We start from the raw sequence: 13,546 nt of genomic DNA, 5'->3' as shown, positions 1-13,546 counted from the left end.
AAATCTCAATTATATAATACAGTGTTATCAACTATGGTCATCATGTTATACATTAGATCCTCAGACCTTATTCATCTTATAACTGAAAGTTTGTACCCTTCAAACCTTCAGTGTTTCTTTATATTTTGCACTGTTTATTAAAAAATAAGAGTTTCTGAAAGTATATAAAATGACCACCCATAATCCTTCTGCTGTGTTATATGATAAGAATGCTTCAAACTGAAAGAGGTTCTTCCTTCCTAAGAACACTATACTTTCCTCTATTAAAAAAATTACATTTAATATCCTTCAGTGATCTTCTATTAAAATACAGATACCTGGGGGAGGCATACAAAAAGTATGAAGAGTTCTTACACCTGCACTTTTAATCAACATATGAACAATTAACATTTTGTTTTTACATTTAACAAATATTTATTAAGTACCTTCTATGTACCAAGGACTGTGCTAGGCCTTGAGAAAGCAGAATGAACAATATAGGCAGAATCTCTGCCTTCTTGAAATTTACATTCTAGTGGGAAGAGACAGACAAGTAATCAAGTCAATAAGTGAAATAATCTAAAAAGACACTGAATGTAAAATAAACCAATATTAAATGTGCCACCAAAAAAAGGAAAGAAATCCTGCTATTTAAATTGTGATATAATGCTAAGATACAATTGATGGTTAAAATGATTTTAAAAAATTAATGGTTAAAAATACATCCTGCTTGGGGTGCCTGGCTGGCTCAGTCGGTAGAGCACGCAACTCTTGATCTTGGGGTTGTGAGTTCATGCCCCACACTGGGTGGAGAGATACCTAAAAATAAATTCTTTAAAAAAAAAAACCACCCTAAAAAAACCCAAACAAACAAACAAAAAAATCCTTCTTAAAAAATCACCCTTTTGAAATTGGAAAAAAGAAATGTATGTCTTATAATTCATACATTGCTGGTGAGAATGTAAATGATGCAGCTACTCTGGAAAAAGACTGACAGTTTCTTATAAAACAAAACATGCAATTACCATTTGACCTAGCAATTAATTGTACCCCTGGGGTATTATCCTAGAGAAATGAAAACTTATGTTCACATAAAATTCTGTACACAGATTTTCAAAACAGCTCTATTTGTAATAGCCAAAAACTGGAATTTGCACAGATGTCCTTAAACAGGTGATGCATATGTACCACTGAATACAACTCAGCAATAAAAAGAAACAAGCTATTGATACTCGTACAACTTGGATTCTCCAGGGAATTACACTAAGTGAAGAAAGCAAACCCGAAAAGGTTTTATACTGCATCACTCTACGTATATAATATTTTTGAAGTGAGAAAAAATATTTAATGGAGGACAGATTAGTGGTTGCAAGGAGCGAGGGATGGGAAGAGCGTGGGGAGTGCACAGAAGAGAGAGGATGTGGTTATAAAAGAGCAACATGAGGGACCCTTGTAATGAAGGTACTATTCAGCGTCTTGATTCTGGTGGTGGATACATGAACACAGGAAAAAAACTGTACAGAAATTATAACACACACACACACGGAAGTACAAGTAAAACTGGGGAAATCTGAATAAGATCTATAGATTGTATTAATGTCAATATCCTGGTTGTGACAGTATAGTATAGTTTTGTAAAATGTTACCATTGAGAGAAACTGCAAAGCCTATAAGGGATCCCTGTATTATTTCTTACAACTGCATGTGAATCTATAATTATCTCAATTAAAATTTCAATTTAAAAAAATGTATGTCTCAAAATCTTTGAAATGTTCTAAGTCCCGTGAAAGAAAGGACAGTATGGTAGAGACTGGATTGAGAAGTGCGGACACGCTACTCTATAAATGGGATGGCAGGAAAGGGCTCACACAGAGGAGATAGCATATGAGCTGCCCCCGGGAAGATGAGAAGAATCCAGTCATGATGGTGGAGAGAGCCCCTTGAGGGTACGAAGGCCTTAAGGTAAGAGAGAGCTTCGGTGCTGTAAGAACAAAACCACCCTGGCAAAGCTGGAGCTGAATCCTTAGCAGCTTCAGGGAGGAAGGGTCTGGGAAGTGGTCAGAGCTGTAGACAGGGCCAATCCATGGTAAGGAGTTGGGATTTTATGCTAAAAGCAAAGAGAAGCCTTAGCAACCATTAAGAAAGAATCAGAACAAGAGTGAGAGGAAGCATGGGTGCTGGAAGAACTGGAGGAAAACAATGGTGCCAGGAGACTGCCAACACACATCAAATACTTCACCAGTTTGCTTGGAGCTAGCACTGGCTAAATGAATGACTTTGGTTTCATCTCTGGCATATACACCCTCAACACTTCCATGAGCCTCAATCACTAACCCATGAGCATCCAGCATAGGGGTGCCTGGCTGGCTCAGACGGTGGAGCATGCAACTATTGATCTTGGGGTTGTAAGTTTGAGCCCCATGTTGAGATTACTTAAAAATAAAATGCTTAAAAAAAAAAGCATCCAGTATAGGATGAGTGCAGAGTAGGAACGGTTCTCTCAGTGTCAAGACAGGCCCCAGAATCATGTGTGCTAAAAACTCCAAGAGTCTGTGTACATTTTTCTCCTAAGAGAAGCCAAAGCTTACATCATGCGCATGCTCAATATCAAGTAGATGAAGTGCTTTAAAGGCCGAGTTTTGTGCTTGAAGTCAGTTTTACATTTGAGGTTTGTCCTACAGAAGTAAATGTTTTCAAAGTCAAAACTTATTTTTAAAGGAATAAAAGTTTTGAATACCTCACTGACTAACCTAAGAAATGTTTGATGAATTGACCTATTAAAAACTAAAATTATCCATTAAGATACAGAATTACACATTATAAATAGTATAATTTTAAATTATACCATTCAAAGTTCATGACATTTCCTTATAATTATTTTTGACTCCTTAATTTCTCTTTCCTGTAAACAGCACCTCTCAGTTCTCAGCCTTACAAGTTATTAAAGCAAGGTGCATTTTCATATATTAAACTAACAAAAGAAAAACCAATGTAGGTGAGATTATGGCAAAAGTGTCTTTCACTCATGCATATATTCCATAATATCTTCATGTTTGTTTTCATATAAAATTAATGTCTCCAAATAGTTTTGGAGTAAAACCGATGCTCCAGATACTCCCTGAAGCACCATCTGCCACAGGCACTCTATGCTGAGGAGGCATTTAGCTGTGCGGCATTCGAACACGTAGTATTGCAATATGCAACAGGGAATGCGCAGTATTGATTATAACATCACATACTGCAGGTTTGGCCACGTTTAGAAAATTGTCTTACCCTCTGACTCAGCAATCCCACACGTACATTGCCACCACCACTGCTGTCATCATCATGGTCATCAGCTTTGTCACTTGTGACCACTGTGGTAGGCATCAGGTTAAGAGCTCGTGGCAGTCAGCTAGTTATCCAACTCGATAGCCATTCTCCACTTTTATAACAAAAGAGGATGAAATTTGGACATTTCTGTATTTTTTCTGGACATAGTCTGCATCTTGTCTATTTCTCCAAGAATGGCAACATGAATTATCTCACTCTCCTGAGAACATCTGGGCCATCCTAAACCTCCTCAGGGTTTCCTGAAGTGTAATTAATTAAGTACTTGAGTCTACCTCATATGCTTTTGAGTGACTATTATGGAGTTTCACTGATGTGAGGAGCGTGCGTATGTGTATTCTCTTCTCAACGTCCTGAAACAGTACAGGTGGGAGATTATACACTTAAGCCTACAGTTAAGGGACATCTACAGGGAAAATAGTAACATCCAAACCACAGAAGATAAGAAAAAGATTACCTTCATTATGAGGGAATTATTCCAAGATTTTATAAGTTCAACAGCTCTTAGGTCTTGCCAACTAATGAAGTTGTGAAAGTGATTTCCCGTTTTCCTAAGAATGACAAAAACAGTATTTTGCGACTCACTATAAATCAGAGGCTATACTAAATAAAAGATCTGCCATAACAGAAAACAAAATTAGAGGCATACTGGAATCTCAAAGTATGATTTAATTAGATGGGGCTTGCTGAATGACTTTTTATTTTATAAATTGAATACATTTTGTAACAATTATAATATGATACATAGTATGAAATTCTAGACCAAATTCTAACGGAAAATATATACTTTTTAAAGCAGTACAATGTGAATGCTTCTAAAACAAAACAAATTTAATGAAAAGGCCGTTAAAGACTTGCTTTTACACTTTAAAAAACAAGAAGCCAATGCTTTCCCCCTTCATTGTACCTGATACACACAATCAAATCAAAACCTGTGTACCTACAGAGGAGCTGAAATATTGCCTAAACCTATTTCTACATCTCTCAACTTTATGACTGGCTTAGCCATTGGCAACCTACCAGGCTTATCAAAATGTGTCCAATAAAAAGAAATTCAACAACCTCTGGGTCAACATTGCAATATAAGTACAGAACTAAGAAATATAGTAGAAATAAATCATTTCCCTTTTTGGCTCCTGCAGATTCGACCACTGACATCTACTAATCTTCGACATCCAACTCAGACTTGCTTTCTACCCTGTTTCCAGGTGCCCTCCTGTGTGGGTTCACCATGTTCAATTCTGTAGACTGGCCTTTTCCACACTTCTTAAGCAGCCCACACTCAAGGGCATGTCCTCAACTTTACGAACCTGGAAACATTCTACTCCTGAAATTCTAACATTCCAATATATTAGTCAACACCTCTTGCTATTATTCCAGTTCTCTCAATTTTCCTCTCTAAATGCCTTCCCTTCAACCTCACTGCAGCCTTTAATCCCTCAAACATTCCCTATTCTTCCTACCAACCTCTCCCAGGCTTCCTTCCTTTCCTGCATCCTGTGACCTATCATACTCTCTACCCCTTGACTTCTCTCTCTTTTTAAAAATTGTGGTAGGGCGCCTGGGTGGCTCAGTTGGTTAAGCGACTGCCTTCAGCTCAGGTCATGATCCTGGAGTCCCTGGATCGAGTCCCGCATCGGGCTCCCTGCTCGGCAGGGAGTCTGCTTCTCCCTCTGACCCTCCCCCCTCTCATGTGCTTGCTCTCTCATTCTCTCTCTCTCAAATAAATAAATAAATAAATCTTTAAAAAAAAAAAATTGTGGTAAAATATACATAACATGAAATTTGCCATTTTAAGCATGTTGAAGCGCACAGTTCAGTAGCATTAAGTACAGTTCACAATGTTCTATGTTACCATTATTTCCTAACATTTGGGTTGTTTCCAGCTTCTTGCCACTGTGCATAATGCTGCTATAAACACTGCTGTACCTGTTTGAGTCCCTGTTTCCAGTCCCTTTGGGCATATACTTAGGATCAGAATTGCTGGGTCACGTGGTAAGTCTACTTTTTGAAGAACTGCCGAACTTTTCCCCACAGTTGGCTGCACCATTTTACATCCCCACCACCAGTATACAAGAGTTCCAGTGTTTCCACATCCTCGCCAACACTTGTAATTCTCCATTTTTTAAATTATAGCCATCCTGGGGGGTGTGAAGTGATACCTCATTGTGGTTTTGATATGTGTTTCCCCAATGGCTAATGATATTGTACATCTTTCCATGTGCTTATTGACTATTTGTATATTATTCCAGTCCTCTGTCCATTTATGAATTGGGTTATTTGGTTTTTTGCTGCTGAGTTGTAGGAGTTCTTTATATAGTCTAAATATTAATTCTTTATCAAATACATGACTTGCAAATAAATATTTTCTACCATTATGTGAGTTTTTCTTTTTACTCTCTTCATAGTGTCCTCCCTCCCCCCATTTTTCACCTCTATTAATGAGAATCACAGCATTCACCTACATCATGAACGTTTTACTTCTTTTTCCTTCAGTGATCCAAACCGTCACCATTATCATTAGTACAAATCAGAGAAATGATTTTCCTATTTTCCTATAGATGAAATTACAAACCAAACACACCAAGATGCACACCGAGATACACGCCTTCCATATTACATGCTGTAGTCAGTTTCCAGAAATCTTACAGCACATTTAAGATATCGATGACTATAAATTTTTCCAGACACATTTTTAAAATGCAAATTGCACATTCTGTCAAAATAATTTCAACATGGCTTTATTTCTTGTTATTTATGATTAAATTTAGGGCAATTTTTATACTTTGGGGAATTCAGTAGTTAAGAAAATTAAAGAAGGGGCGCCTGGGTGGCTCATTCATTAAGCGTCTGCCTTCGGCTCAGGTCATGATCCCAGGGTCCTGGGATCGAGCCCCGAATCGGGCTCCCTGCTCAGCTGGAAGCCTGCTTCTCCCTCTCCCACTCCCCCTGCTTGTGTTCCTGCTCTCGCTATCTCTCTCTCTCTGTCAAATAAATAAATAAAATCTTTAAAAAAAAGAAAATTAAAGAAAAATTGTCAAAAATATGAAAATATCTTAATAGTGTTTTCTGATGCATATAAGTTTCTGATATTGATGAAGTTCAATTTATCTATTTTTGTTTCGTTTTGTTAGCTGTGCTTTTGGTGCCATTTAAGAAATCAATCCTACATCCACAGCCATGAAAATTTTCCTGTATGCTTTCTTCTAAGAGTTTCATAGTCTTGGGCACATGGGTGGCTCAGTCGTTAAGCGTCTGCCTTCAGCTCAGGTCATGGTCCCAGGGTCCTGGGATCGAGTCCCACATCAGGCTCCCTGCTCGGCGGGAAGCTGGCTTCTCCCTCTCCCACTCCCTCTGCTTGTGTTCTCTCTCTCGCTGTATCTCTCTCAAATAAATAAATAAATAAAATCTTCACAAAAAAAAAGAGTTTTGTATTCTTATCTTTTAAATTTAGTCTTCAATTCATTTTTTAAGTTAATTTTTGTATATGATGTAAGGTAAGGGTCCACATGCATATTTTGCATATGGACATCCAGTTTTCTCAGCATCATTCGTTGAAAAGATGGTTCTTTCTGCATTGCCTGGTCTTGGCACCCTTGTCAAAAATCAATTGACCATTGTATTTGTTTCCTTAGGCTGACATAACAAAGCACCACAGACTATGTGGCTTAAGACAATAGCAGTTTATTGTCTCATAGTTCTGGAGGCTAGACATCCCAAATCATGGTGTTGCCAGGGCCAACTCCCTCTGAAACCTGTAAGGGAATCCTTCCTTGCCTCATCCTAAGTTTCTGGTGGTCTGCAGCAATCTTTGGCATTCCTTGACTCATAGGTGCATCACTCCGACCCTCCTCCTCCTCCACAAGGCATTCTCTGTGTGTCTGTCTTCATGTGGCCATCTTTGTATGAGGACACTAGTCATACTGAATTACAAATCCACCCTACTGATTATGACCTCATCCTAATTTAAGTAATTACATCCGCAGTGACCCTATTTCCTAAGGCCAAATTTTGACGTGCTGCTGTTGCTTCTTTTGGGTTATTTCCCCCAAATCTCCCTCACTCCTAAGTGTGAGATTACTGAGTCAAAAGGTAAGACAATTTTCCAGCTCCTCATATGTGGCCAAACCTGAAATATTTGATGTTATAACCAATACTGCATATTGACTACTGTAATACTTTTAATGCCTTCTCAGCTACAGTGCCTGTATCAGATGGTGCTTTGGGGAGTGTCTGGAGCATTGGATATACTTGATAACTATTTGGAGACATTAATTTTATATGAAAACAAATATATTATAAAATAAGATAGTAAGGCATAAGTGAAACACTTCTGCCATAATCTCACCCAGACTGATTTTTCTTTTTGTTAGTTTAATATATAAAAATGCACCTTGGGGTGCCTGGGTGGCTCAGTCAGTTAAGCGTCTGCCTTCGGCTCAGGTCGTGATCCCAGGGTCCTGGGATGGAGTCCCGCATCGGGCTCCATGCTAAGCAGGGAGCCTGCTTCTTCCTCTCCCCGCTTCTCGTGCTCTCTCTTGCTATCTCTCTCTCTCTCTCAAGTAAGTAAATAAAATCTTTTAAAAAAAAATAAAAAAGTAAAAATAAAAATAAAAATGCACCTTGCTTAATAACTTATAAGGCTGAGAACTGAGAGGTGCTGTTTACAGGAAAGAGACAGTAATTAAGGAGTTGAAAGTGGTTATTAGGAAATGTCATGAATCCTGAATCATATAGGTTTAAATTATACTATTTATATTGTGCAATTTTATATCTTAATGTGTAATTTTAGTTTTTAACAGATTAATCGAATGTTCCTTAAATTGTGACTAATTTCTTCAGTCAGTGAGATATTTAAAACTTATGCCTTTGAAAACAAATGTGATAACTCTAGAAATCTGATTTTCCCACTCCTCAGGGATTGCCGATTTTTCTTCGTTGAGGGTTGGAGTTGCCAGCTTGTGACTTTTTCAAACTATTTTTGCAATGTATTCCTTGTTATGTGTGGTCTCAAGTTTCTGCAACTTCTGTTACCTCTGTGATCAGCTAGTGACCTGACAAAGATTTTCTTAAATGTCTGGCTCTAAAAAACCCCCCAAAGGTACTGGCCCTTTAAGTCTTCCAACAGACATAGCTTAAGAAAGTGACTGCAGCTGAGAGGGCCGGAATATAGGTAAGCATCTGTGCCAGTCCTGTAGGGCACGATCAAATCCACCAGAGCATACACACTCAAGTTTTTGTAGGACAATGTCCCATCTGCCTGCCCTGGCACCAGCTACTCACTCCAGGAATGCGAGCTGCTTTCCTCACACCCGAAGCAGGGCTGAGGAGTAAAGGATGACTGCCGGTTTGCACACACCACTTACCTGAGAATAGTAGCCTCTACCTTCATCCAGCATCCCCTAGTTGTTATAAGGCCTGATCAGGTTCTAGAGTTCTGAAATAGTTTACTACAACCTCTCTTTCCAACTCAGTGCTTGCTTTGACCAACCCTCACAGATTCCTTCTCCACTATTCTGCACAATGTCACTCTTTACCTCTTCCCTTTCAAGTTAACCATCTACCTTTCCAACACCTAACCTGGGATCATTGCAGCTTTCTTCTGCGTCTACTTCAATGCCAGAATCTTGTGAACTGATACCAATCCATATATATACAATATAACCTTGGCTATGTTCTCAGAGTCACTTAAAACGATAAAAGTCTTTCTCTTGTCCCTCATTAGTTTCCTCCCCATGCCCCGCAATGGCACATCTTAATTTTCACCAGATTTCTTAAGCCCTAGGCCAGCATGGCCACCTGCTTCTCAAAGGAAGTAAAAACACAGGAATGACTTTCCTCAACTCCCCACTTCTTCCACTTCTCTTTTGGGTCAGAGGAAAAGCTTTTCCTCTCACGTCTCAGGCTGGCAGCTCCACCCGTACCCTCTATACCCATGCTTCCCGACTCTTCCATCACTTCATTTCATCAATATTCCATCAACTCTCTGTTCTACACATGCTTACATCTCCCCATCTTTGAAACAGAACCAAAAACATCTCTCCTGACCCAGGATGCCCCCCACACCTGACTAAGCCCCTTCAATGTTTCCTCATCACCTCCTATTACCTCAACTGAACACAATTCAAATGCAATTTAGATTTCTAATCATTCATGAAAATTACATTCACTATGGTAACCATTGCTTTCCTAATTTCCAGATTTACAGGCTCCTTTTCAATTTAACTTGACCTTTCTGCAATATTGACTCCTGACAATCACTTTTTCCTACCTAAAACTGTCACTTTCCTAAGCTTCCATGATATCATTGTGCTGTTTCTCCTCCTACCTCTCTAAGCATATGTTTTTGGTTTCCTTTGCAGATTTTTCTTCCTTAGACTGCCATTTAAATGCTGGTGCCTGCTGAGGGTTACATCCTTGGCCCCCTTCTCTTTTTAACTAGCTGCTCTCTCTAAAAACAAACCTGACCCACATCCATGAATGCAGTCACCACAGGACTATTCACCTCACTACATCTCTAGGGCCAGACATTCACTTAAGTTCCATCCCCTCACAAACAGCTACCTTCCACAGATCTCCCAAGTTTGCTCCATGCCATCTCAAATGCAACACGTCCACCCCAAACCTGCTGCCCCTCTTCCTCCAGTGTGCCACACCCGAGTTAATGATAGCTTTTAGCTGCTTCAGCCAAAAACTAGGGGGAAGAGGGGTCATCCTAAATCTACAAAGGGATTCCATAACATCCCTGTAGTCTACCCTTTAATGGGGGAGGGGGGAACAAATGAGTAATTAAAACTATCATTTCACATAAGGATCATGCTATGAAACACTGGCATGGTAAAGGAATAGAGTAAGTGGGGGTGAGGAGTGTTTTTAGATATGAAAGCAGAGACCTGAATAAACAATAGCCTTCAAAAAAATTTCTCAGACTTAGTCTCATTCCCCTCAAATCCACTATCTACCCGGATTCACCTGGGAGTGGTGCCTTCCTTATTTTACCCCTTGAATTCCACAGTACTGCTGATTCTTACTTAGAAAACTCCTACTCATCCTCCAACGCTTGGCACAAGTGACTCTGTAAAACCTTCCCTCATTCCGCCTTCTAAGCTATTCAGTGCCCCCTTCAGCTCCTTCATTACCAGGTACACAGCAGTTCTACTAGGCAGATGTCTACCAGCCTGCACCCTAACAATCTAGGCTCACACTGTATCCCCCACTGGACTGTGAGCCTCCTGAAGACACAGTCTATTCACTTTCAGATTCTCACCCCCTAGCCCAGACACCAAAGAAGTATTTGATAAACGAAGGCTGCTATCAATGAGGACTATCAGACTGTGTCTGACAGAAATGAAATCTACGCATATATGATTTTCTGATGCCATTCTACACACAATAGCATCTACTTACATGCTTAAATCTGATTTTTAATCACTGATTCATCAAATGCTTACCCAGCAATTTGTGCCAGGAGGTGGGGACATAGCTATGAAGAAAGGGATATGGCATAAACTTTGCCCCTATGAATATATTCTCTACCAGAGAAACCAAAGAAATATTTAATTAATCAATTGCTTGCTTAATACAGATAATAAGTCCTCTGAAGGAGAAACAACATGAGTATATTTAACAGGGACACCTTGCGCAGTGCAGGGGTCAGGAAAGACTTCTTTGAGAAATGACAATAGAATTAAGCTCTGAAGGATCAGTGGGAACAAACAAGGAGGTCGAACACTCCTGACAAAATATATTACATGTTCAAAGGTTCTCAGACAGGATGAAGCATGATGTGTTAAGATGCTAGTACAGCTGAAGAACAAAGACGGGGAGAAGATCACAAGAGGAAAGTGACATCATTAATTCATAACATGGTGGAAGACAATCTAGAATACTGATCTCAAGAAGTAGCACATATTCTAATATTCCCTTAGCAGTGATTTGGGTTTGTTTTATCTCTGTCAACAATAAAAGGGGAAATGGAGGAAAAACATCAATAACAATATCATAAATGAGTTGCCTTAAACCCCTCTAACACATTCTGCCATTCCATGGCTCTTAATATATTTGTGTCATAATTGGTAAGAACCATTAACACAAGTATCAGGTATTACAATAAAAGATATATTTGGTGCTGTGGGAACACAGACTCATTTGTATACTTGTATTATGAGACTGTAAATTCCTTGAGGGCTGGTATTCGTACTCATTTTCATATTCAGCTCAGCAGCCGGCACAGTGCCTTACTCCCTGTAAGTCCTCAAACGGTTACCGAGTGAATCTCAGTTTGCTTGCATGACTCCCAGTTTATGTTACTAATTGGCACACACCCTGATCTGAGGTGACCTGGCAGAAGCCTCCCTGAGAGATGCAGAGATTGAAGAACAAAACAGCTCAGGTATTTTAGGACAAAAGGAATTTAAAACAACCAAAATGGAGGAGATATCATTTTGTTATTTTAAGATGCAGGCTAAACACAGCACTGATTAAATATATTGAAAAAAAAAATTTTAACCTGAAGAATATGAAGAAAACGCAAAGACCAAGCTTCCTGGCATCTAAAGGAGGGAGAAAGAGAAAAACAAAAACAAAGTCCAAAGTTTTAGACTTCCTGACAGCAACAACCAGAAAATAATGTTTGTATGGTCAAGACAACAGGACTACGGCTGACTATAGGAGAAAGAAACAGTGAGCTGGGGAGAGGAGGTGCAGGCCGGGACTGGAATGCACAGTAGACCGTGCCAGGGTCCTGTCCGTCAATCTTTCTCCAGAAAATGAGCAAGAAGTACTTCCTGCTGGCTCAGAGCCATGCCACTTCTGTGCTGCATCTCAGTTCTTTGTTGTAGAGCTCGTAGATCTGCCAACATTATGTGCTCCAGTGGCTCACCAGGACTCGGGGAGCATTATTTTAAGACTCCATTATTTTAAGGTAAAAGAAGCACAAAGCCTTGTGTGGGTTTTTTTTGGGAAAATATCTAGTATTTCAGTTCCTACAAGCAAAGTTTCCAAGACTCAGGGCGCCTGGGTGGCTCAGTCGTTAAGCGTCTGCCTTCGGCTCAGGTCATGATCCCAGGATCCTGGGATGGAGCCCGCATCGGGCTCCCTGCTCAGCGGGAAGCCTGCTTCTCCCTCTCCCGCTCCCCCTGCTTGTGTTCCCTCTCTCACTGTGTCTCTCTGTCAAATAAATAAATAAAATCTTTTAAAAAAAAAAGTTTCCAAGACTCATGAAAGAATACAAGCATCTCAAAAAAGGATAGCCAAGGAGAAAACTCACAATTGTCTTAGGACAAAATCTTACCCTTTCACAAGGACAACACCACCAGTAAGGGAGGTGAACCGTCTTGGAATCTGACTCTATTTCTTCCAAGAGTGAGATATGGTCCTATTGCCACATAAAAACTTTGCTTCCTAACATTTTGACCTCCTTGTCATGAATGACCTGCTATCTAGGTTTTGATGAAAACAATCTCTGTGGTCAATGACCTAATCTCCAAATCCAACAAAACACAACACTTCCAGTCGGTTATTTCCCTAGGAACACTCCCTTGCCCCTACTTCCATACCACCTACTTCCCAGATTTGTGTTTGTCCCATCATGCTAGCTTTTTGCTTTCTGACCCCCTTTAAGTTGGGGGGAGGGGTGAATATTCATTGTCCAAATTCTCTGTCTTCTTTTTTTTCTATCCATATAATCTCTACCAGAGAACACACCTATTTCTCCAGACTCTGTCTATGTCAACAATTCTCAACTGGGAGTGATTCTGTCCCCCAGGGGACATTGGGCAATGTCTGGAGATGTTTCGGTTGTAAGAACTAGGGGTGTGGGGTGCTACTGGTATCTGGTGGGCAGAGACCAGGGATGCTGCTAAACACCCTACAATGCCCAGGATAGCCCCCAACAACAAGGAATCATTGGCCCAAAATGTCAATGGCGCCACTATTTAGAAACTACATCTACACAGATGACTTTAGTTCCTTTTTTCTTTCATCTGACTTGCTATGCCCAACACACTGGGTGGGAAGTTTGGGGAAGGCAGAGGGGGACTGCAGATGCAGGCAACCATCTGAGATACCTATGCCCTGAAAGAAAGAGCATTTACCTAGAGGAAATGAGTCATGCCTTAGTTAAACCAGACAGACGTTCTAACCACCTTTGGGGTATCTCCACATTCACATGTCCCAAACCGAACACTTTTATCATATTCCCTTCCACCCACCCTCATCACCATCTAACTCATTCCTC

General features: G+C 40.0%; 1 protein-coding gene across 5 annotated transcripts in view; it reads right to left on the bottom strand.

The window, feature by feature from the left end:
- The window catches only part of GK5 (glycerol kinase 5), a 140,262-nt gene that overhangs the window by 113,617 nt on the left and 13,099 nt on the right, over window positions 1-13,546 (bottom strand). For all 5 annotated transcript variants that reach the window (XR_013447208.1, XM_036096346.2, XM_078070992.1 and 2 more), the window contains one exon: window positions 3,767-3,860. Coding sequence is in view for 4 of the 5 variants with exons in the window: in XM_036096346.2 (XP_035952239.1) it covers window positions 3,767-3,860 (94 nt within the window). In the remaining variant the exon portion in view is untranslated. The remainder of the gene's footprint in view (window positions 1-3,766; window positions 3,861-13,546) is intronic.

Source organism: Halichoerus grypus, chromosome 1 (assembly GCF_964656455.1).
Source record: "Halichoerus grypus chromosome 1, mHalGry1.hap1.1, whole genome shotgun sequence".
NCBI lineage: Eukaryota > Metazoa > Chordata > Mammalia > Carnivora > Phocidae > Halichoerus > Halichoerus grypus.
Note: the sequence above shows the minus strand (reverse complement) of the source record. Positions and strands in the feature narration are given on the sequence as shown.